General features: G+C 44.4%; 1 protein-coding gene across 2 annotated transcripts in view; it reads right to left on the reverse strand.

Moving 5' to 3' along the window:
• The window catches only part of EVI5 (ecotropic viral integration site 5), a 1,102,294-nt gene that overhangs the window by 891,336 nt on the left and 184,276 nt on the right, over window positions 1-26,682 (reverse strand). For both annotated transcript variants that reach the window (XM_085602190.1, XM_085602187.1), the window contains exon 2: window positions 683-912. In XM_085602190.1, the coding sequence (XP_085458316.1) occupies window positions 683-831 (149 nt within the window). In that variant the 5' untranslated portion in view covers window positions 832-912. The remainder of the gene's footprint in view (window positions 1-682; window positions 913-26,682) is intronic.

Here is a 26,682-nt window from a genome sequence, read left to right on the forward strand (position 1 = left end):
TCTTTGCAGAGAAGAAGTATATAACGAATGAAACAAAATAAGTAACAGACATATGTATTATTCCAGGCCAGAAACACCCTCTGGCAAACCAATAAAGACCTGAAACATGCATGTAAAAATGTTAGAAAGTCCTCAACATAAATACTGGCCTGTCTGCCTAAGCCAATGGCAATAACCATAAAATCAAAGTAGAGAAGAGGGTTACACTGGAAGGGAGTATAATACTTTGAACTATGTTTAATAGAGGTTTTAAGTTGAAGGTCATAAAGGGAAGCGCTAGGCTCCACTTGGGGTCTGCCCAAGAAAAACTACTAGATAGGGGATGGTCATTTATACTGTACCTCTGCATTGTGCAGAACAAATATTCAAAACATTGATGTTGGGAGTTGTGTCTCATATCGAAAAAGGTGCATGAAATAAATTAACATTTCATATGGTGATAAATCTGCTTTGTGAAAAGCACATAAAAACTAGTTATTGAGGCCATGCCATGCACTTGTTCAACTAGATAATGGATTGACTGTTCTAAAGGAAACAAACTTTAATACTTAAACAAAAAAATAATTTGAGCATCTTTGCACAAAACAGCGTGAATTACTTTTAACACGTGTACTTCACAAAAACAAAATAATTGGGTTCTAGAATTCACAACATAGTAAATACAACATTATTTTTAACTTACCTATTTTGCTCCTCTAACTTTGCTAAAAGCTCAACTTCATCTGGACTCAGCTGTGATGGGGAAGATGGAGAAACTGCTGGTGTTGACTGAGTGGTAGACGAGGATGTAGTGTGTAATGAAGCAGGTGGACTTGCCACCTGACTGGCCATTTGACTGACAGTATGCGATACCGTGTTCTTCACCCATGAGAGAGTAGAACTCAACTTGTCTGTAACCTTGTCTGTCGCCACCTATAAGCAAAGAAATACACTTTAAAGTAGAAAACAAACCAAGCAATCCACACTGCTAATGTGAGGAGAGTATGATACTGAAAAAATGTCAATTGCTCCCCTTTTAGTCAAATTTCTGAAATAACCAATATACCGCCCTGCTGTGTTAGGCTCTACAAAGTATGACAAAGTCTGCTAGTTTTAAATCTTTCAAAAAATAAGCAACCACCTGTAAAGCTTTAATGACCATGGGAAAATTGCATTTGCCAACTAGATCGACATTTTAACAACAGCAAGTCACACAAATATATGTTCTACATAAATGTCTGATATTCAAAATCAGCAAACAATGTGGTCGGAGGCCATGACGCTTAACAGCGGGTGCAGGCTACTGGCCGGACCAGTTGCCAAAAATCACGTGACAAAGGCCATGCTGGTCGAAACGCGTCGGTTTGACAGACTGGATCTGTTTGAAAAATAAATTCATCACAAATAAGGATTTGTGTGCGCGGCTAATAAGTGAGAATATATATACACATACATACATATATATATACATACATATATATATATATATAAATAAATATTCTACTGCATGTGCAACGCTGATCAGGACACTTGTCTGATTATATTATATTGGTACATAGCGACGTTAGTCAAAGGAGATTTCGGCCTTATTAAATATAGCGCATCAAGTACAACATGTTTATATATGTATTTCCCTCTTTACATGCATGTAGCTCTCATTTGATGTAAATACAATGTAAGTGTTTGCCGAAACATTTATTATTTTTCGTCTGTACCACTCCAACATGGCCACTAAATGTATAAGCAATCTTGCTTTGTCTTTTGTCTATTTTATTGGGCCAGTCACCGGATGCTATAAGATACTTTCTAGGTTTGTGCACTTGTAGTACATGTGATCAAGGCTGCGGATGCAGTTGAAACGCGTTGGGGGCATCATATGTCAGAGATACACAAGATTTTTTACGACTGACGGGGGTATTGTGTGGGATCCTGATATGCTTTGAATTACCCTCGATATTACAAGTCTTTACACCTGCATTCACCATCAAGACGTGTTGAAAGCAGTTGTATGGTTTTTAAACAAAAAAGCTCCAAAATTTCATACGCACAACACCATGTTGTTAGAAATGATTGATTTCTATTTACACAACAATATGTTTTTATTCTCTGGCAAATTGTATCAGCAACAACGCGGTACCGCCATGGGCACATGCTTCGCCCCCAGCTACGCAAATTTATTCGTGGGCTGGTGGGAGAAGTACGTGGCCTGGGGGGAGGCAAATGAAATCTGGCTGGATAGCATTATTCTATGGGCCAGGTATATTGACGAACTATTTGCTGTCTGGAGGGGAAGTCGCCCCTCGGCTGAGGAGTACAATATTCTCCTTGAAAAACAATGGGTTAAATTTGGAATTTACAGGCCAAATCAGTGAGGTCTCTGTGAATTACTTAGATTTGGAAGTTTTTATTGAGAACAACACTTTACAAACTAGACTCTTTCGAAAACCAACTGCTGGAAACGCGGTATTACACGCAGCCAGCTATCACCCTAGAAGCCTGATTAGGAATATCCCGTTTGGAGAGCTATTGCGAATTAAACGCAATTGTTCCAACTAAAAAGATTTTAAATCAGCTAAAGACGCAGCAATGGAAAGATTTAAAAGGCGTGGATATGGCAACTCCATCTTAAAACAGGCTGAGGTCAGAGTTGAAAAATTGGAACTAAGAAGTCTATTGGTGGCCAAACCTAAAATACCTGATGCTCAGGACAATAATGTGCGAATCATCACTACTTACAATAGTAGATCTAGTGCAGTGGTGCATATTTACCAAAGAAATTGGCATATTTTACAGACGGACAATACTCTAAAAAATTACTTACCGTCTCGTCCCTTAATAACTTATAAACGTTGCCAATCTTTAAGTGACCATTTGACACACAGCCATTTTGATCCCACAATGACAACTAGAAATAAGGGATTTTATCTGTGTTTACGCAGTAAGGCTTGTAAATTTAGTTAAACAAGCATTTACAATGCAATGGTCTCGGCATTGTTAAAGTTAGAGCTATTGGCATTGCTCAGGACATTATTTTTGTTTATGTTTTTAAATCATTTAATGAAACGGCATTGTTATTTACAATGTCAATAGCTTAATCACTCTCAAATGCGAGACCTATTGCATTTGCACCCACACACAGAGCCACACACACACACACAGAGCCACACACAGAGCCACTCACACAGAGCAACCCACACACAAATAGAGCCACCCACACAGCCACCTACACACACAGTTACCCACACACAGACAGAGCCACCACGCATAGAGCCACCTGCAAAATAAGCCACCCCCACAGAGCCACTCACACACAGAGAGCCACCCACACACACACAGCCACACACACACACAGCCACACACACACACAGCCACACACATAGATCTAAACACATACACATTGATCTTGGGAGCCAAAGCAGAAGTGGCACCCACTTCACCTCCTGTTCAAATGTTAACTGGTCTCTTTGTTGCTTATGGCTGTACTCACGTGTTAAACTGGTACTAATGGTGTAAAACCTTTGTCCATGCAGTTTTAACATGTAAAAATGACAAACTAATTAAGCAATACCATCACAAAATGCACCGCATTATGATGCATAATGTGTCTTGTAGTCCCCCATAATTTAGTCAATCCTGCATCATAATTGCCTCCTTTCCTGTTGCATAATTCAAATGGCTTTGCAGGTACCATATTGCACCAACATCACTACGAGATTAATGGGGAGCCTTAACCGTCCTAAATGTAATGTTAAGTACGTGACGTGGACTGCCATACTTAAGTAAATCCATTCTCGCATTAACAAACCTAAGGGGCACACACCACAGCAGGCCCAAGTCTGAATAATATGCTTTCCCTGGCAGCTCCTTTCTGTTTGTGCCAATGCCTATAATACAGAACTGGCAAATAAGCAAAGTGTTCCTCATTTACACGGGTCCACACACCCATGCAAATGAGGGAAGCCTGCTTGGCATTGCGCCAGAGCCATCTGTATTACAGAAAGCAGGGCAAATGCCCGTTACACTTCTGAGGTTCTTTGTGCAATACTTAACCAGGTGGGGGTACTGAGCTGTAGTCCACATCCAAGACAGAACTAGTTATATAAAAATATTGTGTTGGACGCACTGTGAATCGTGAAACTCTCTGCAGGCGGCAGGCTTACAGCTGCAGAGGTTTGCAAAACAACATGGGTTGGATAGGCTGAAAGGAAGCAAACTGTGAAATGGGAGTGCGAAGAAAAGCGTCAGGGATGAGAAGGGCAGACATTGGCTTCTGGCCAGGCGAATGTCTAGACAGGTGACGTCACTACACAGAGGCTGCCTGCATGGTTTATTTCTTAAGCCCTTTCTAAAAGAGTGTGTGTGTGTGTGTGTGGTTGGGGTGTGTGTGGTTGGGGGGTGTGTGTGTGGTTGGTGTGTGTGTGTGTGTGGTTGTGGTTGGGGTGTGTGTGTGTGGTTGGTGTGTGTGTGTGTGTGGTTGGTGTGTGTGTGTGTGGTTGGGGTGTGTGTGTGTGTGTGGTTGGGGTGTGTGTGTGTTTGGGGGGTGTGGTGTGTGTGGTTGGGGTGTGGTGTGGTGTGTGAGTTTGGGGGGTGTGGTGTGTGTGGTTGGGGTGTGGTGTGGTGTGTGTGTTTGGGGGGGTGTGGTGTGTTTGGGGGGTGTGGTGTGTGTGTTTGGGGGGTGTGGTGTGTGTGTGGTTGGGGTGGTGTGTGTGTGTGTGTGGTTGGGGGGTGGTGTGTATGTGTGTGTGTGTGTGGTTGGGGGGTGGTGTGTATGTGTGTGTGTGTGTGGTTGGGGGTGGTGTGTGTGTGTGTGTGTGTGTGGTTGGGGGGTGGTGTGTGTGTGTGTGGTTGGGGGGTGGTGTGTGTGTGTGTGGTTGGGGGGTGGTGTGTGTGTGGTTGGGGGTGGTGTGTGTGGTTGGGGGTGGTGTGTGTGGTTGGGGGTGGTGTGTGTGTGTGGTTGGGGGTGGTGTGTGTGTGTGTGGTTGGGGGGTGGTGTGTGTGTGTGGTTGGGGTGTGGTGTGTTTGGGGGGTGTGGTGTGGTGTGTTTGGGGGGTGTGGTGTGTTTGGGGGGTGTGGTGTGTTTGGGGGGTGGGGTGTGTGTGGTTGGGGGGTGGTGTGTGTGTGGTTGGGGGGTGGTGTGTGTGTGGTTGGGGGGTGGTGTGTGTGTGTGTGTGGTTGGGGGGTGGTGTGAGTGTGGTTGGGGGGTGGTGTGTGTGTGTGTGGTTGGGGGGTGGTGTGTGTGTGTGTGGTTGGGGGTTGGTGTGGAGTGTTTGGTGTGTGTGTGTGTGGTTGGGGGGTGGTGTGGTGTGGTGTGTGTGTGCGCGTGTGTGGGTGTGTGTGTGTGCGCGTGTATGGGTGTGTTGGGGGGGGTGTCTCAGAGTCCGGGCAGAGCCGTACTGAATGGTCTTCAGTGAACACTGACCAATGGAGCCACCTTTCTGAACTGCGTCACGCGTCTCTGAGGAGGGGACCCCCCCCCCTCTGCTCTGAGAGCAGAGGTCTGCTCTGCCCCCCTGAGCAGACGAAGATTTATATATTTGCTCCTGTGCATTAAAAACAAATTCCGTGCCAGAGTTCAGAGGGCCGCGCCTCCTAAACAGACTTATCATTTGTAACATTCTTTTATTTCAAGCTGTTTTCCTGTATGGAGTTATTCCTTTCCACTGATAAACTGGTTTGCTAGACTCTGCTACTTCACGGTTTACTATACTTTGTTATTTCGTGCCATTTATGTCGCACGGTTAGGGTGTTTTCTTGACGCTGTTAAACAGACAACAAACGTTTCTTTCACAGAGCCATCCCTTGATTGAAAGACATGTTTGCAGTCTATATATCCCACACATCCAGGACGTGAAGTTATTCAGCGGTTGTTCGTAGGAAAGATTGTAACATTAAGGATTCGATATGATTGGTTAGGACTGAAATGTCTTTCGCCTTCGTTATGCCTTGGAGATGTCCGGTGATAGAGCAGGGCAGGTGATACCGGTTAACAAATAAAACATTGCCCGGACTTTTAAATACAGCTGACTCTTTACGTCACGGGGTAGCTTCAGCCCGCCATGAACACCACCATCTGTAGCCCGAGGAGAGAGAACAGCGCCAGCCGGAGAGGACAGGGGGAGGAGACCAGAGCAGCAGCCGGACACAGGAGCACCTAGGGAGCCGAGGGGAGGGGGAGGGGACGAGCACCAGCCGGGCCGTGTACGGGGATGATGCCATGAACACCACCATCTTTCTCCGAGGTCAAGCAGAAATGCCTCGGAGAAACGCAACGTCATTTTCGGATTCGGGGGCGTGTTTTTCTTTCTCTCCTCTTCCCATTGGCTGGAATGTTTACATCCCAGAGGAGATAAAGAAACTAAAAAACACGCCCCCTAATCCGAAAAAGACGGGGCTTAAATGGACAGACGCCCCTCTTCTCCAATGGCTGGCCTCCGTTTAGGAAGCCAGCCAAATTGAGAAGAGGGTGGGTTCAAGCCCCACTACTGAAAAACATTAAATCTCGCCAAGCGAGACTGCGCAAGCGCAGCCTTCGCTAGCCGAGACCTAAAAACTACTATTTACATGGGAAGGCCAGGGGATCTTAGACCGATCAGAGTAATCAAAAAGCTTCTCAATTGTAACTCAGACTATGTGGTATACTGTCTAGAATGTCCATGTCACAAACGCTACATTGGTAGTACGATTAATCCAGCAAAATAGCGTATCCTTGAGTATATGCGCGCAATAACAAACAAAGATGTGAGCTATGCAGTGGCACATCACTTTGAACAATTCCATCACAGTGACCGAGACCTCCTAAAATATTACTGTATAGATCAGATAGAGAGAGGGGAAAGAGGAGGTGATAGGACTAAAAGGCTACGTGTACTGGAGTTCAGGTACATCATAGATCTTCAAACAAAGGCCCCGATTGGGCTTAATGACGAAGAGCTTTGGGTGCATTTGGAAGCATAGGACATGAATGGAGAATGAATACAACTTTTGAAAAGATATTTCTGTAGAGAAGAATGTGGCTTAAGATTGATTGTTGGATTATAGTAGAACATTGTGCCCATTAGGGCGAAATAGAAATGTGGGCAACTCAAATGCACTGATAAATGAAATCGCTGCTTGATAGATGCCTATTGAGGGCGCAATTTTGATGCAGTTGGGATTCCTGGATAATGTATACATATACATATGTTTTTTAATGCAATAAGTAACAGCTTGTTTTATCTGCCAGTAGTCTAGAATTGTATTATGAATTTTTCATTTAGACATAACTTGGCGATGTAAATAGCTGGGAACTTTCATGAATTAATATGGATCACAATACATGACGATTTTAAAGTTTGATTAACTTTTTTCATTTTTATTTTGCTGTTTTGCTTTAAAGAGGCAGTATGGGATTCACACACTAAATACTATGCTACAAGATGGCCACCAGTTGTTTAGCCTGGTGTAGTAAAATGATAGTGCATCATTTATGTCAAGGACAAATCATGTGACACGTTGCTGTGTGAAATACTGCCAAGTCGGCACAGGGTAACTGACATCGAAAAAGCCGCAAGGCGAAACGCATCTGTCAGGGAGGGGGGAGGGGGGAGGGGGGGGAGGGGGTTAAGGTTCTGCACTAATAAAGTATTGGATACTTTCATCAACTGCTCCCGCGTGTGCTTTCCACCTGGTGTTAAGGTGAAGTTGGAGAGGATTTTTTATTGCTGCATGTTCCTTATCAAAGGATGGGGAAAGGGTTATGGGCAGCTGTTCAATGTCAGTAATCCAAGTGCAATAAACTCCTTTTAACAAACCCTCCTCACCAGTACAATAACTGTGAACTGACTAGATAAACATTACTCTGGGATTTCTTACCATTACTAGAATCTTTAAGGAGAACACCAGACTCCTTGAGTTGGAGTTACATACGTACAACTATACAGTTATCGAGAGTGGGCAAATATATATGTAAATGGATACATATCCTGTACATTGACCGGACTGCTGGAGTGAAAAGTGGAACATGTATCTCGCACCACTTCACCATCCGCAGAGGCACACACCAGGGTTGCCAGCGGTCTCCTTTGATTTTTGCAATGGCAGTGGAGCCCTTAGCTGCTCGCGTCCATAAAGCGAGCATATACTTGGGAATTCAACATGGAGGTCATACCAGAGCAGTATCCCTGTATGCAGACATCATTCTTGTATACATTAGAGATGCCTATGCCGACCTCATCACCATTTATCAGATCTTAACCAGCTTTGAGAGATTATCGGGACTCAGTCAACTGGGCAAATTCCTGTATTTTCCCGCTTGGCGCGGCCTACTCGCCAATAACTGACAAAATACTAGGCAATTAACTGAAATGGGAGGCAACAACATTTGGATATTTAGGTATATATGTATATCATACTCCTGATGAGATGAGAGAGGGCATGATTGGAAGAGCTCGTTGCAGTATCAAATCGCAGATAAAGTTCTCAACTTCCTTACCTCTGTCTGTGACAAGCGGCCCTCCAACAAATGACCATACTTCCTCAGTTGTTATAATACTTTACCTTTTTAAAGACCTAGACCATATTCTAACTGATCTGGTGTGGGCTGGTGAAGGGGAGGGGCAGCACCATGTATCCCTTGTAACATTTCAGCTACAAATATAGTTGGGACAGCTAAGCTTGCTAAATCTGGAAAAATGCTGTCTAGCAGCTCAACTTCAGGGGCTTAGTAGGTCGCTATCTGGCTGCTGTGTGTGAAACTGAGCGGCAAACAATGAATCAAAAGGACAGTACATTACAATATTTAATACACCTTAAATAATGTTCCTTAACTTAGATGCCTATCCCGCTGCGTACAGCTGTATTATGCCACAAACAAGCCCTCTATACCAATAGTGGGACTTACAATGCATACAGGATGGATTTTATTCACAAAGCTCTGCGTATGGCAGGAGCGGGCTTCGACACAGTAGGAACCCTGTTGTTAGGAGGCAAGATATTAGATTTTGATACGCTTGCAAAGGACCATGACATTCCTAAAAGCCAATTTCAATTATACCAACAAAATAAAAGGCCATTTGATTTATTATGGCACACTAGATTTACTTCCAACACAAATGCAGGAATCCATGTGTTAAACACAATGGGAGAATCCAGATACCTAAAAAGGGTTGTATACTTCCCTCACAAAATATATAGATGCTGTGTGACCCAAACTTCTAACACCATAGGCAGTAGATTTGCAAAGACCTCCACATGACTCAGAGTGGAGATAGATTCTTGCATGCCCCAACAAGATATCATGCAGCGCACAATTTAAATTGATTCAATTCTATATACTAAACAGAGCTTACTTCACACCATATAGGCTCAGCTAGATTTACCAAGGTATGGCATCCACCTGCCCAACTTTTACAGCTACGGATACAGACCTCCCCCATATGCCATGGTCCTACCCAAGTCTGGGGCCCTATTGGGACGAGATCACCATTACTCTAACGCAGGTAACTGGGCAAAAAGTAAATAACTAGCTTGAAGGGTATGTACTGGCTCTTAGTTCATTCCCCACACGCAACAGGGAAGTGGAGAAAGCCATTAATTTAGCTTACTAAAACATCGTAACATCACTATGAAATGGAAAACCGATAATGTCTAAAATGGGCCCTTGCATAGAGAGGAGCAAGATGGGCTAAGAAAAGTTCCTGTAGCACACTATTCGGATGAGATGGAATCTTTGAAAACTTCTACCAAAAAGGATTACCTTTCCCCATAAATTGTTCCAGAAGGCACAATGTTTACTTGTAATCTCGCTTCATTTTTAAATGATGCAACATTTGCTTTGAACTAGAAGAATTTGGTGTTGATTATAACGTAATGTCTAATGGCCAATACTTGGGGAAGGAGGGTTAGAGTAGCGCGAAATAAACAAGAAAGTAAATATAACACTTCAGGAATGAATAGCTAGGAGCAATAAAGATTTGGACAACTAAAAAGTACATCTGTCGAGTAGGAGATGGTGGTGGGTTAGGGGCATTTAAGGACTGTTTGATAGTTTTCTTCAAGCTTTTTTCACGCCTGCAAAATGGCATAAATATTAGCAGGTATTAATACACAGTGTAAATATGGTCTGTAACATACAACAAACTAATACCGTGATGTACAGAAATTACATTCTGTAATGATTAACAAAATGGATACTCCCAAAAAATCTATATAAAGCAAAACAAAGGGATAACACCAGTTACAGTCCTATTATGTTAACGCTTTCCATTCCTCTCCCTCAACTTCCATCCTTCTCACATCTCCTCTGCACTTAACATTTACAAATTCGAAACAATAGTAAAAGAACCGCCACCATTTCCCAATTTCCTTTTGATGATCATTTAATTCAAAATATCGATTCATAACACTCTGGTTTGGCTTCCAATACTTGTACCTCTCATTATAGGTAATTAACAAGCAAAGCAAAGTCTTTCTTAGACCCATAAGTATTCAGGCCATGCTATTCAATTATCCAAAGTACCTCACACACTGAGCTTATGCATAAGATCTCCTCTCCTGGTAGTACTGCATGAATTCCTAGTAGTGAAAATTGTGGAGGAGCAAAACCATTTTCCACAAAACTTTTTACTATTGGCGAGTACATGTTTATTGATGTAAGTGCACTTTGGTGCTCCCCAATCATCACCATCAAGAAAGGATTTTTTTTTAAAATAAAACCAGAATCAAGACTTAGGTTTTCTGGTATTAAACTGGTCTAAAACCATCCCGCCAATGGAGGACCTTAAGTAATGTCTTCTTAATAAGAAAATATTTTGACATGTACAACTTTCACTCCAAGGGAACATTCTGCTTTGTCCTAAAAGACTATCTAGTGAACATGACCTAAATTTGTTTAGCATAAGCATTTCCAAAGTCAAAGACCAAGAATACACAAACATGGCAAAACAAACCAGGGCCCCAATGCACTATTTATTATTGGCAAACCAGGGATGTGCAATTTGCACACCATCTGGTTTGCGAATTGAATTTGCAATGTGACAGATGTACTAATAGGCTGCATATGGACCAAATATTAATTAGGCAAATTGCACTTTGCAGCCCCCTGTGCTGTGCTGGCCCAGTATACGGGGATGGAGGCCTAGAAGGGACAGCAGACCTCTGTCCCTACATTTATTTCCCCAAACAGGACCACATTTTTATTTTATAAAAAAGGAGCCTGTGTCCAATAAAAGGGACTGGTGGTGCTTAAAAAAATCCTTCCAGTTTGGGAACACACTTGAGGGAGCAGGCAGTGGTCCTCTGGGCCACTGCTAGACTCCCTTCTCCACCAAGACCGCTGACACAAATTCCAAAGGGATGCTCCTTTAACACCCTCTTATTTTCAATTTGGAAAGGGTCACTAAAGTTCTTTTACATGCTTATAGACTTTTTCGACTCGTAAAAGGGCTTTTGTCATTGTGAAAAACGCTAGAACCGTCACAACCCCAGTGATTTTGCAAATCGCAGGGTCTGAATCCACAAATAGGGCTTTGTACGTATGTGCACAGGATACTTAAAGGTTTGCGTTGAAGAATCAAATCTCTACTTCAACTCAGGATAATCAAAGGTTATTCCAGGAGAGTTTGCAGAAGGATTAAAAAAACACAATGCAATATTGCACGTCTCACAAGCAAAATAAAGCAATGATGCTGATATATACCCACAGACGTAAGCAGAACAACACCTCTTATGATTTCAAGCAAGATGTTGTGCACTGTAAATATTCCCCAATAGTACAAAGTGAACTCTTGAGCCCAGAGGGCAGATGTGCTCTTTGATCGCAAGAGAGAATTACGAAGACTTCTTCAAATCTTACCCTGAATCAGAGTAGGCTTATATTTGGTATGAAATGCATGTGTTTTAGCGATAATTAAAGAATGATTTTGCAGCTTGTCTAGCAAGCCCCAAAACTTTAAGCCGTCTAAAACATTCAAAAGAACTAAACAATTGAGTCAAAACAACGCGGATGAAGTTGGTAATTGCTGGTCACATGTCCCTTCGCTGTTAAAGATTATCCATGGAAGATCAAACTTCCAGGGGAGAGAAGCTAGATGGGCCCAGTGAATGGACTGTTTCTCTGGAGTGATTGTTACTGCCTCAGATAGTGATGCGAGTAACATCAAGGTTTTCAGACTGACGCACAGGGAAACAGGAAAGGAAGCAACAGCTCTGTGCCTGTTACCCAAGAACTCACTGGGGCATTCACCTTAGAGAATCACACTTTACCTATGGAAGAGTCCTGCTCCCTAGGCAAAGAATAACTTTCTGAGTCAGCAGAGAAACACTAAAGGCTGTGCAAATGGGACATGTTGTAGGAGAGCTGTAGGGTTAGTTGGTGAAATAAGGTCATTGGACCAGTGGAATAAAGTAGTAGAAGTTACACCTGTAGGCTCACACAGGAAGCGAATAGGTGCCCAAGGACAAACCCGTAAATCCGACACGCAGAAGAAAGTAAATACATTGTATTCACTTAAATAAAGTGTTAGGGTTGCGGAGAGTTGCAGTAGGTCTAGTTGGATCTCTCAGAAATGGGAGGCCAAAACGGGGAAACTGTGGTATTGCATGAATGAGGTGAGGAACGAATAGGAGGACTACAAATCAGGGGGGCTGCACAAATAAAATAAAAAACCTTAGTCCATGATCACCAATACTCACAGGGATTAGCCATCACAAACACCCATCCAAGGTGCTGAATGCGGGTATGTGTACTGAGATGTTAACTGCTTGATTATTCAATGGAGGTCTTGGAATAAATAACATGATTTGGACAAACATGAGCACCAGTAACAAGTACTGAGGGCAATCAACGACTTAGAGCTCACCCAAAGCAATGCACAAAACAGAGGGCCTGATTTAGATCTTCTATGGTGGGATTTATATTTCGTCGGATGGGTTATCTATCCATCACCGTTGTGACAGAGTAACCCAACCGGCAAGAACTAAATCAGGCCCTTAGTCTGCAATGAGAATCCCTGTGGGGATCCAAAACATTTTAGCGCCTTTTCTGACTCAGTCGCTCTCAAAAATGTGTACTCTGAAGCAAAGATAGATTATTTAGCAAAGTGTAAGCAGAGTTGTGTAGGTACCATTGGAGAAAGGGGAAAAGAAGCCAAAAGAAACCGGTTATAGACTTCTAAATAGAATGCATTAATTCTGCCACTCACACTCATAATAATAATGAATGATTTTCATCTACAATGGAGAAAATAATGAGAGAGGAAAGGTCACTGTTGTACTGAAGAGGCCCTCTCAAAGAATTGCCAGATCGGGAGGCATGGTATAGCGAAATAGCTAGTCCACCTATAAAACTGTCCCCGCCTTGCAGATTTCAAGACTTGAATTCCTTAACCACAAATCAAAAAACAAGTACAACCACCATTACTGCGGACTTGCAATAATTACAAACTCACTTGGTTATCTTGTATTTAATGTTTTTTAAGTGCCTTCCTCAAACTTAACATAAGGAAATAGTCCTGCCTCCAAAAGTGGCATGAATACATCCCTGGGACAGAAGGTGATGAGAAAAAGCACTCGTTCTATCCGAAAAGGCAAAACGGCTACGGTTTCAAAAAGGATAACGCTGCCATTTGTTCAAGAACAAAGGTCTGTGATGTCTAGCTTCACAGTATATTTCATTTTTTTAAGCACTGATTCAGCTTGCTCTGTACAGCTACAGACTCATTGATGCAGGATCTACTATAGAAGTCTGACTGATTGTATGTGCCATGCCCCTGAGAAGCTTAGTGTCTTCGGTAACGTTTTTCTAGTAAAGACTATCTAGCAGCAGTTTCTTTCCCTTAGAATATTTCCCAGGCTCGATCTGGAATTTTCTTTGCAGTCCTCTAGCATGCCAGTAGGTGGCATCATTCTGCTCCACGTGGCGGCGTCAGCATCATCCGCACCGGAAGTGATGTGCACAGTGCCAATATCGACATCACCCCAGCACACTGACCTCCGTTCTTGACTATTTCTTCGTGTCAGAAGCATGGAGCCATACTGAGGTGGAATGACCAGGATGCCAAATTGAGGTCTTGAAGGATCTCCTTGATGGGAGATGTACAATTCACAGAACGGGAGGATAGGAGGGTGAGTAAGGACTTTGCTGCTAGAGCCTCTACCAGATAAAGCATTACAAAAGGTAAGCAACTTGTTCATCTAAAAGACTTCTAGCCGCAGGTTCCTTACCATCGAATAGATACCAAATCAATCTCTCCCCAGAGGTGAGTCTGTGAATTTGTCAGGTCAAAAAGTCCTGAAGAACAGAATGTGCGAAATGTCCATCACGTCGAATCGGACTGTCCAAGCTGTAATGATTGGCAAATGTGTGCAGCGATGCACACATAGCTGCCTGACAGAAGTCCAGGACTGGGAATCCTCGAACTAGCACAGTGGTCACAGCTTTAGCTCTGGTGGAATGAGCTCTGGAGCCTCAGGTGTTGTTTCTTGGCCATTGAGTAGGAGATTTTTATAGAGAGGACAATCCACATGGAGATGGTTCTCTTGTGGACTTTCTTTCCTTATCCAACAAAAGAGATGCTCTTTTTGGATCCAGGTGATGGAGTCTCTTCTCTTCCTTTGTATAATGAAGTCAGGAGAATAAAGTAGCCAGTGTGATGTTTTGCCTGACATGAAAAGGTGAGACCACCTTGCGTAAGGTGGCAGAGGTCCTAAGAACAGCTTATCTGAGAATAAGTTGGTGTATGGGGTGTTAACAGAAAATGCCTGCAATTCGGTAACACGCCTGGCAGATGTTACAGCCACAAGGAAGCGTGTTTAGATGGTAAGCAGTCTCAGACAGCAGCTGTGCATGGGCTCAGATAGTGAACACATTAAGAAAGTGAGAACTAAATTAAGATCACATTGGGGCATAATAAAATGTGCTGAAAACTTTCAAGAAACGAGTAATACCTAGTGACTTAGACAGGAAGGGTTGAGCTGGTACCCACGAGAAAGCCAAGATACCGTTTAAGTATGCCCAAAGCAAGGCCTAGATGAGCAATGGATAAGGAAAACTAAAGGACTTCACAGAAGAGAGCAGCCAGAGGATCAACACAGCACACCAAGCCACAAATTTGTCTCATAGGCATGCGTTTAACTTTTTCATAGAGGGACGCATAGCTGCCAGAATGACATCACACACTTTGGGAGGGAGGTCAAATACTGTCAACTGTCGCTGCTCAATCTCCATGCATGTTGATGGAGGATGCAGGACCCTTCCCTGTTGCTGTGACAATAGATCCTCCCAAAGGGGCAGCCTGTTCAGAGGAAAGATCCTCATGCTCAGGAGTTTGGGATACTAGACTATCATTGCCCAGTCCAGAGCCACCAAGATGACTTGGGCCTGGTTGTTCCTGTTCTTCTTGAGAACTCTGAACAGGAGTGATATCTGGGGAAAGGTGAACAGGAGTCCTGAGCCACACTCAAGACGAATTGCATCTCCGAGCAAGAGCTGCCTTGGAAATTCTAGCTCGCAGAAGTGCGGATAATGCACATTCGACTGTGGCGAACAGATCTAACCAAGTTTCTCCCTAATCTCTGAAGAGACCTTGCACCACCTCCGGATGGAGATACCATTAGTAATCCGTGAGGCACTGATGGCTGAGTTCATCTGCCCTGGCGTTCAGAGAGCCCATCAGATATTGAACCATCAAGAAAATGCCCTGATGTTCCGGCCATGTCCAGAGACGAAAGTCCTCTTGACCCAGGGCCTCACCCTGCCCTGCTTGTTGCAATACCACATGGCAGTGGTGTTGACCGTCAACACCTGTACCAGTCTTCCCTTGGTGGAAGGAAGAAAGCCTTTCAATGCCAGGTGAATTGCTCTCAATTCCAACAGGTTGATATGCAGCGGCGACTCCATCAGAAATCAGAGTCCTCTGATCTACACCTATCCCAGATGGCCGCCTGAACCCAAAAGTGATACATCTCTCACTATTCTGGGCAAGGGGTTCAATGCAGACCCAATTGCAGTATGTTGGTCACCAATGAAAATTATTTGCAGTTTCCTCCGATATCTAGAACAGGTCAGCGAAATTCCCCTGTTGCTTTGCCAACTGGGACTTCAGATCCGACTGCAGAGAATACATAAGGGGTGGGAATCTGGGTGAGGTAGGCTGGGCCCCCAGGAGCGGGCTGATGGCAGTGGGAGACAGTGCTGTGCACAAGAGTGCCTGTGCAGGACTTGACCCAGCCCTCAATCAGGGCATCAGTGAGGGTTTCATTGAAGGGGAGTAATGGTTTTGAGGGGGGCACTCCAGGCTGAAGCATCTCCATCAAGACATTGGTCTTGACCACAACCGTGGGCAGCTGAAGGTCCAGAACCTAAGCTGCCTCCGGATCATCATTGCACAGGAAGCCCCTTCCTCCATTGCCACTGTGGGAGGAGACAGGAGGCCAGTGTGGAGTGAGGTGTTCAGACCACTGGCATCAGCAAGGCCCTCATACCAGGTGTTGTCAGCCATATAGCCTCAGACATCCTCTATGTTCCTCAGAGGGTCCTTCAGGTAAATTGGGCTCGATCTCCAATTCAGGCCATGTGGGCCTGGTTGGCGAAAGAACGGACGTCGGGCGATGCGAGTCTAGTTCTGTATCAGAGTCAGAAATCACGATAGGCTCAGCATCAATGGAACGGTCCCTGAAGAAGGTCGTGAAGTCACGGCCAGGGCTGATCCTTCATGGATCCTCGGGGCCCAACTGGCGCAGAGGGAGGACCCGCCAGCAGAGATCCAATTGGAGTCCCTCCCAAACCAATGGGGTCAGAAGGTGCTCCAGAGGGGTCTCGCCATCCAAAAACAATACTCATGGAAACTACGTTCGGTGGGGGTCACGCTGGGAAACTCGAGGAAGCGCAGAGTAGATTCAGGGTCAGATGTGGGTTCCACAGGAACGACCTTAAAGTGGGGTCTGGACTTGTGGAATCATTCCCACGCCTCCCCAGGTGAATGAGACCGGTGTAGTGAAGTCGAAGAATGCTTCAACTTCTTGCACCTCTTCTTGTGGGACTTACCTGAAGAAGTGTGGGATCATGATGAAGACCGACTCGAGCGGCTCAAAGAGTGGTCCCGGGACCTTTCTCATGAATGGGAACTGGAGCAGGGCACATGGGAGAGGCCAGAAGCTTTAAGGCCCGCTCGGGGATGGCTTTTGGATTCATAGTCCTGCAATCCAGACTGGACTTGGAGTCTTGGTGCCAACCTAGGCACTACAGACACACAAAGTGGGGGTTTGTCACAGACTTTTGGCTGTGACAAGCACCACCAGGCTTGAAATTGGTTGGTTTCTTCGGAGACAAACTCAAAAAGAAAAAGTCACACTGTTCGAAGTTGACAAAACAGTCGAAAAATTCAGTTACAAAGTGACTAAGGGGAGTTTGTGTGGATCCGCGCTGATGGTACGATACAGAATGAAGGTAGTATACAGCAGATGCACAAAGCTTATAGCAACAACAAATTCCTTTTTAAGAGTCAACAATCTCAAAGTATAACTGTGCATGTGCTCAGAAGGCATGCGTAGTAATCAAAACGCGATCCCTCATTGCAGTATAATGAAAAGAGCAGAAAGACAGTCATTTTCACAATTTTCCAGCATGTAGAGACTGACGAAACTTCATGCTGGAGAAAGGCCAAAATGCAGAAATACATTTTCCACTAGAATAGCATGTTTACATCAAAAAGGCATAGGTCATCCAGAGAAAGCAACAGGAGGGAGGATCTGAAGTATGTGTGGGATAGTAGATGCAATAAGGGAAGTAATAAAACAAAAAAAGGAGTAAAGTGGGAGGGTACAGAACGTATGGAAATTCAAGATAGGGAAGGATAGGTAAAGAATACAAGAGAGGAAAAGAGGAAAAGAGAAGGGTGTGTTCTGGGAAAGCTCCTAAAAATTAGCTGGACTTAAAAGGGGATGAGCCCCTCAGAAGACCAAGTAAGTCTGCCTGAAGCCTGCAAGAAACAGCCTTTACAACAAGGTTTTTACCTCGTTGTACCTTTACCACGCATTTTTTAGCACGCATATTTTTACCATGTGCATGCCTTTACCACAGATTTAAGGTAAGTTCAGGGTTTGAGGGGCTTCCCCCCACAAATACAATGTTTTCATATATATAAACTAATGGTGGTAATGGCATGCGTTGTAAAAGCATGTTCATGGTAAAAACATGCGTGGTAAAGGCATACGATGTCTTTACCTGCATTGTAACGTCGCACAACCACAGCCTGTGAAAAAGGGACACAGCTGCCCTAGAGCCATCGGGCACTTTACTTCACCAGGCCGCAGCAGGAGGAGGAAATAGGGACGAGCATACTAGACATCACGCAGCACAGACCCGGGGAGAAAAGGCCAACTCAGGACCCAGGCGCACTGAGACGTAATATGGGGAGCAGCTCCTTCCAAGAATACTAGATCACCTAGCCCCTAACCACCCTGCAAGCACCGGGGAGAATCAGCAGTTAGAGAAGCTCAATTATCAGATGATCAAACGTACGGGTTTACAAATGGCATCCTCCGCACAACTGAATCCATCTTGAGTCAGCGCTACCTTGACGTGATCTGCAACTTCCACAGAGGCCTCAGGTCGCCCAAGAGAACTCCACGTCAGTCAGTGAATCAGATGCCAGGCGACCTATAGCCACCAGGCGCTTTGCTTCATGCATAGACATAGAAAAAGGTTCGACCCCTCCCAGCAGCACCAGACACCCCAGCTCCAAAGTGCCCCAGCAGGCACAGGGGAGACTTGGCACTTGAGAATGCGCCTCAGCCTGGACCAGTCTCCCTAGTGCTTCCCTGCAACGTAATAGCCAGAAAGTAACCAGTGGGTTGCTGAGGAGGTGGGGGGGTAGATCCCCCTGTTCCCCACCCCTCAACTGGACATCTGAAGCCCTTTAAGTGCTCCCCATCAAAGACTGCAAGCAGCCCCATCCAAAAGCAAAGGCTGCCATATATATATATATATATATATCATGGCACACTAAACACCACATCTCTTGCAGCTCACTCATCATGTGGTGCGCCCTGACAGCACCTACCAAAGCAACACAGAGAATATACAGGAGTCGACCAACAGCCACGCTTCCTCCACTACAGACCAATGCTCTAATCAAAATCACGTTGTAGATGACCTCGGCTTCGCGTGCACTGCAACCTCTATCCAGGACCAGAGGACAGGAACACACCCAGACTGCCGGAAGCTCAGCCATGGCTATGGAAAGACCCATGGCGGTACTCGCACCAAAGAAGGAGACCACCCTCAAGGAACTCCTCTCCAAAAATCCAGCCAAGAAAACCGATACCCAGAGAGACATGGCTGCAGGGGACCAGTCCGCTAATGACAGTACAACACAGAATGGGGACCAGGAAGGAGAAAATGCACATACAACTAAATCTTTCTTAGAAACCCTTTCAACACACTTAGAGATGACTTTGCTGCACAGAAAAATTAAGTTGCCAATGCCATCAAAGACATCAACCATGATGTGGCCAAAATAGGACAGTGTGTGGCATCTCTTGAAGAGAATAGCAACGCCAATTATTAAAAGCTGGACCACCACTGGTGCAAACTCCGGGAGCAGAATCTTTCACTATAAACACATCTGGAAGACCTGGAGAATAGGTCCTGCCACTTGAACATTAGAATTACAAGGGTCCCACTCAACACAGAAAAAGATTATATAAAATAGTTCATCAAACACTTTGCCGGGCCGGTTTTGGTTCCCAGTCCGGCCCTGTTCACACTTGTTGCAGGTCAAACTCCTTGAGTTTGAATTCAGCTGCGCCAGCATCGTAGGTGCGACGTGCAGTGCCCTCAGATCGCGGTGCAGGCAGCGGCTTGGGGACAGGCGTCCAGCGGCGTCGGTAGGAGCAGGGGTGCGGTGCAAATCGGGTGGTGCTCGTTGTGGTGCGGACAGGTCACAGTGCAAGCAGCGTCGTCGTCATTGCTGAAGCGCTGTCGTCAGTAGACCCAAGGCTGCAGTGTGAGATGGGGCAATACAGTGTGCGGAGCCCCCAGGTGGCGGTGTAGGTAGTGGCAATGGTTGACAATCTGAAGTTGATGACACTGGCAGGCCAAGGCTGTGGTGTGGAACGGGCGGTGCATCATGCAACTTACGAGCGGTGCCTGTAAACCACGGTGCAAGCAGCGGCGAGGTCCGCTTGGAATGGTGGCGGTGGTGAAACCAGGGCTGTGATGCGAAGCGGGACGGTGCTCTGTGTTCTCCATGAGCAATGCCCACAGTTCACAGTGCAAGCAGCAGCTCGGTGGCGCCAGTGAGAACAGGGTTGCGGTGCGAAGTGCAGCGGTGCCCTCTATGGTGCCTTCAGGTCACAGAGCAGGCAGCTGCGTCGTTAACGTCATCGGATTTCCTTTTTCTTCTGTGGCAGCTGAAACATCCAGTTCCAGAATCCGGTACCCAGAAGATGTTGAAGTCTTTGACTTCCCTGAAACTTCCAACAGGAGGCAAGCTTTACATCAAGTCCTTTAAGATACTTAGTATGCGGAAAGAACAGTCCAGTCCTTTCCCTGCCCAAGACAGAAGCAGCAACTGCAGGCCCACCCAGCAAAACACACAGCAAAGTGGTAGTCTTTCCTCACAGCTCTTCCAGCTCTTATTCCTGGCAGGTTCCTTAGTCCGGAAGTAATCTAAAGTTCTGGGGTCATTTTAGTACAATCCTGTGCACACGTATTTGTGTGATTTGAAAGTTCAATCCAAAGTTGAAAACAAAGTCAATAATTCTTTTTGTGAGAATTCTTATTCTTTATTCCAAAGAACACCACAAGGTCCAGCCAACACGTGTTTTGTCTTTGGGGTAATAACCCTCAACTTCTTTAGGGCTAATACACGGGTATATTTCCGACTCGGCTAGGTCTTTTCAGTTAAGTGTTCTGAAGTCATAGAGAGCAAGGATCACCAATCTACTTAAAACGCAGACTTTCATTACCGTCAGCAAATGTGTCCCATAACGGTGTGTGTAGCACAATCAGTTAAAGCTAAGTATTTCCAAATCTAATGTGAGTATGCTATTTTCCCTCAAATTACGACAAAGTATGCCATGAGACCTACAGCGAGTACACGGATTCCTTTCCCACTGCCGGCGAGGCGTTCTGACCAGAGAGCCCCAATATTTATACCACAATTCTCTTTGAAGTTGGCACAAATAAAGCTCCACTGGCATACATAATCCAGTTCTGCCTGGCTCAGGGGGTGGAGACAGCGTTAAGGAAGACAGACAGTCCATTCAGTTCAAGCAACAACTCCTCCCACTTGTCTAAATGCAGCCAGGTCTATTCAGCCTGGCTATGAGTCACCCAAGAAAGGCAGGACGCACCTCAAACCTTACCCCCCCCCCCCCTCCCCCCCGTTGTCGGTCTAGTGGTGATTGCACAAACCAGCCCCAGTCAGTCTAAAACACAGACAGCGGATATATAACAGGCAGAGGCACATAGATGGTTAGACAAGGAAATACCCACTTTCTAAAAGTGGTATTTTCAAACACACAATATCAAAATCATATTTACTAAAAGATGTATTTTTAAATCCTGAGTTCAGGAAGCCTAAACTCCATTCCTTTATCTTATCCCAATGGAAAGTTATGCTAGTAAGATGTTACAGAGCAACTACCATGTTAGCCTATGGGACAGATAGCCTTGCAATAGTGAAAAACGAAATACACAGTCTTTCACTATCAAGACTTTAAAACACACCAGTACATGTCCTACCTTTTAAATACTCTGCACACTGCCCATGGGGGTACCTTGGGCCTTCCTGAGGGGTGCCTTACAATTAGGAAAAGTTAAGGTTTGGGCCTGGCAAGTGAGTGCACTTGCCAGGTCGACATGGCAGTAAAAACAGTACGCAGACACTGCAGTGGCAGGTCTGAGACACCTTTGAAAGACTGCCTATGTGCGTGGCACAATCAATGCTGCAGGCCCACTAGCAGCATTTGATTTACAGGCCCTGGACACACAGTGCCCTGCACTAGGGACTTAGTAGTAAATCAAAGAAGCCAATCAGGGTAACACCAATCCGTAAACACAATTAACATGGAAAGCAAAAGCATTTTTACCACTGGGCACTTTAGCACTGAATAGCAGAGTCCTAAAACCAACAAAAACAAGGTAAAAAATAGAGGCCAAAAAGCAAAAGGTCTGGGGGTAAACCCACTGAAAAAGCCAAGTCTAACACTCCTCAGGGCCCAGCAAAAAGGCTGGGGTGGACATTCTCCTAACACAAAAATTCCGGGGGTAAGTCCTCCGCGTCCAGACAGAGATCCCAGGAAGACTGTTAGCACTCCAAATCTCCCTAGGCACATACACGTTCACACTGGCCACCCTATAAGCTCCTAATGAGCATCAGGAGCAATTTATCACGACATCAGCTAACTCCTTACACATGCGGACTGCGACATACTCGAGGGGCATTGAGGGGACTTTATCCTAGTACCACACCCCCAACTAGACAGATCTACACAAAGACAGGGACACACCAGAGCACTATTGGCTAATGTACTAAAATGGCTAATGTAAGTAGGGCTGGCAGAGGTCTGATGAACACTACTCCAACAACAGGGCATACTCTCACTTCTCAGCTTTCCATCAGCCCAATGCTAGGCTTGATTACTTTTTGGTGGAACCCCAAATCCATTCCGCAACCCCCCAGACCATGATAGGAGCTGCAGCAATATTGGACCACTCTCCTATACAACTTACCTTTAGAAACCCCACCACCCAATCGAACGCACCACACCCATAAGTGGAGACTTAATGACCAACTCTTAACTTATGACCACGTCAACAGAAATTTGAGCCACCATACAACAATGTATGCGCATAAATGATACTCCAGAGGTACACATCACACTTATGGGACACGCTAAAAGCTGTAGTGCAAGGAAACTTATTGGTGATCGCGTCCGACCTTAACAAAACTAGGAGAGAGAAACGCACAGAACTGGAAGAGCTAGTGTATACGTTAGAGAAGGAACAGAAGTGTACAGGGGCGCATATAATCTGGAGAAAACTGACACGAACTAAGAAACAACTCAAGCACAACTAGACTAAGATATAGCTTAATATGCACTTGTCTGCCCTAGATAAAAATACTACATGGTAGGCAATAAAGCGTGACATTTCCCTGCTTGTAAGTTAAGTGCCAAAATTCATAAAAGCTGAATTTTAGAATTATAGTAGAGAGATAACCAGAGTATTACTACAGACAGTCCAAACGCATTCAAACACTTCTATACTACATTCTATATGGCAGAAGAGACAGGCGAGGCAGAAACACTTGCATACCTTTCCAAAGCTCAAAGCATGATCCTACTTCCCTCCAAAATCACAATACCTAGAAGCGGATATCCAAGTAGAATAATTCCTCGCAGCCATTTTGAAACTCCAGCTGGGCAAGACGCCAGGGCTTAAAGTATTTCCCCCGAATTTGGCTTCACGCTAGAGCCCATCCTCACCAGACTGTTTAACTCATTCAGAGACACATGAACACTTACAGACACTAGGTGTGAAGCGGTTAGTACAGTGATCCAGAAGCCAGGGAGGGATCAGACCTCTTGTGCTTCCTACTGCCCAATTTCTCTTCTCAATGTTGATGCTAAACTCTTCACAAGCATTCTGGCTATCAGACTACACCTGTACATGCAAGGACTTACAGACCCAGACCAAATAGAGTTCTTCCGAGAGCGAAACTGTTGTGACAACACAACTGTTATTACACTTGAATTACAAAAAACATCTTGTGTCAACCGCCGCACTTCTAATTTCATTCGACCGAATACGCCAACGGTTTCTAAACAATACACTAGATTAATTGGGAATAGGCTCCCGCTTAAAGAAATGGATATGGTGCAACTATACCAGACCTAATGCTAGAGTAAGAGTAAATGAAACCATGTCTGAGGTATTTGCTATCAATAGAGGCACGAGGCAAGGATGCTCCTTGTCTCTGCAACTTTTTGCTTTCTAAATGGAGCCCATAGAGGAGTGGATGAGGACCGACCCAAACATCTGAGGGATTACACTGGGACGCCATGAACACAAAACTGCTCTCTACACGGATAATGTCATGATGACCATTTCCAAACCGCAAACATCTCCTCGCCCTCCTCAAGGAATTGGAGGCATTTAGCATGGTATTGAGCTTCAAGATCAACATCCAAAAAATACACCTCCTAAACCTCAACATCCTACAGCAGGAGAGAACCTTCATAGAGAGACAATATCCATCCCCTTGGGTCACCCATGGTGTGCAAAACCTGGGGTTAAAAACATGTTCCCCCAGGGGCAAGAAATTGACCCGTAACTATGCAGACTTTCTGGCCACCGCTGAGATTTACAAGAGTAAACCACGTGTGTTAGGACTTGCTTTCATTTATTCCAGGTTGCCCCGAACAGTATTTTATAAATTCCATTGCTGTAATTCTGTGCCTCGAACGGTAAACTGCCTTTATTTTATTTTACCTCGGCATGTACAGCACTTACTGATAATTTGCTTAAAAAAGGCTTTGTCACTTGTCTACCACAGTGTGGTGGCATTGGGTTTATGCTAAACTTAAAGATTCTGCTAGAAAAACAGACATCTAAAGTAAGCTCATTTAGAGTGGTGGTGTAGTTTGAGAAGCACTTCAATTAAAAAAGGCGGCTAACAACTTGGAACTACTCATGGTTCCCTAATTGTCTTTCGCATAGTAAAAGTCCATACTACAACAAGTTGGTTGGGGTGGGTACTCTCAACCTATCCTGATACACGGTCACAAAAACACTTGTCTGCATTCAGTAAAAGAAGAACCTCCATTTAGTCACAGGACTCAATTGAACAAACGAAGCGAAATAATCTTTTCACATGATCTTCTGAGACAGAAGTCAACATGAATAATGCGCACCACTTAGTAACGCTGGTTGCACTGTAACCGCTATGATTTCAATGGGAAGGCACAAAGTTATTTCCTATGTTCACTGTGTGACGCATGAACATGGCCTTGAACACGTTGAGTGGTGCTACTGAACCACTACAGCTCATCATACTCCGTGTCAGATGAAACTCCGTGGACACCCTTTGACAGTCAAAATTTCGGGGAGCCCCCTCGCAAATTATCTCCTAATAGGTTTTTAATTTTACCAATCAACCATTTTAATAAACCAATTTTCTTACACAAAACTGAACATTAACAACTATTAATTTTATTAAACAAAATATTTTTTTAATTTTAATAAACCAACAAAATTTAAATATTCAATGGGTACATTACATTAATACTGTATTTTCTCTATACAGTCTTTAATGTAAAGTTTTCCTTTTGTTTGAATGGATTCATTTTTTTCCCATCTCTTAGAAACAATATTTAAGAAAGCTTGACTGTAAATCTGTTTCGAGATCAAATCAATATTATTTTGATCCGTTGTCGCAGTGCCCCTAAAAGGAATGGGCCCATAGGCCGGTGCCCAATTTGCCTATTTGGAAGTTCCGAACTGCACACACTCGAGGAAAAAGTGTAGCCAGATGTGGCAAACGCAGCATCTGGCAACTGCCATCCACTGTAGACTTCTGCAGTATCTGTCTTTGCCTCAGGATCTAAATAATTTTAAACAAGGCACTAGAAATAGTATGATGGAAGGGAATGGGCTGTTATTGTGCGAGTTCAACTTAAACGTATTTGCACCGCAGAGCAAGATGTGAGAAACTGCTACTGTCCACGCTTAAACCAAGCTTATTTTATTTATTTTCGGAGTTTTGTATACGTGCTGTAACTAAAATATTGCCTCAATATAATGGAATCTACGTACAGCATTCCAATACCTTTGGCTCACGTGTGCACTTTTTAAAAATCTACAAATAAATGTATTTGTGTCAGACACTACAAGGACTGCAACATATGAAAAGGTTAAACAGTGTAAAGAACTGTAAATAAAACCCGATGCTAATACAGTAAGAAAACATCAATAGAGTGAAAACACAGAACCAGAATGCTACATTTTCTACATTATGAGAAATTCAATCAGCTTTGTTCAAAACAGGACTTTTCAACAGAAAAAATGGAAAGCATTACCATGCACAGTAAATCTCCGTGTGCGGTTCTGCCGTCTGCCGATGAGCAGCGCCTGCAGTGTGCTATATGAACTGCCAACATGCGGATTCTCTTGGCTGCCACACTGCACTGCTGAATGTGCACATTATACTAAAATACTGCTTAGGAAAGCAGCAGGAAAGCGCGAGCCAGAAGCGGCAATAATTAACTGATAAATGCTACAGGAGGAAGTTCAAGGGACGGGAGGAAGGAGAGTTGCACAAATGCACAGCGAAACACAAATTATAAACAAAAAATCCACACCGCACGTCAGCAACACTTTACCAAAGGCCAGTGGTCTTGTGATTGTTACATCACTCGCTCTGCCACCGCTTTATGCCTTCCAAAGCAGTCGCTAAGAGGGTGCGACAAATGTAGCTGCTTTGCCTTCTAGCATGCCCAAAGAATACTGTGTTTTTCATTTTGCTTTTAAACCACAAGGGTTTTTCCATTAGTGCGATCTGTTCCCGTGACCACGACTTGAGAGATGTATAGAGTTTCAGGTTAAAAACCTATGCAAATTAATTTCTTTAACAAATGTCAAAGAGATCCCAGAAACGCACCCAGTGTGAAGGCTTGGCTTTAACATATATGGGTAGGTTTTTACAGGACTGGTGATCAGCG

This window comes from Triturus cristatus, chromosome 4_2 (assembly GCF_964204655.1).
Source record: "Triturus cristatus chromosome 4_2, aTriCri1.1, whole genome shotgun sequence".
NCBI classification, from domain to species: Eukaryota; Metazoa; Chordata; class Amphibia; order Caudata; family Salamandridae; genus Triturus; species Triturus cristatus.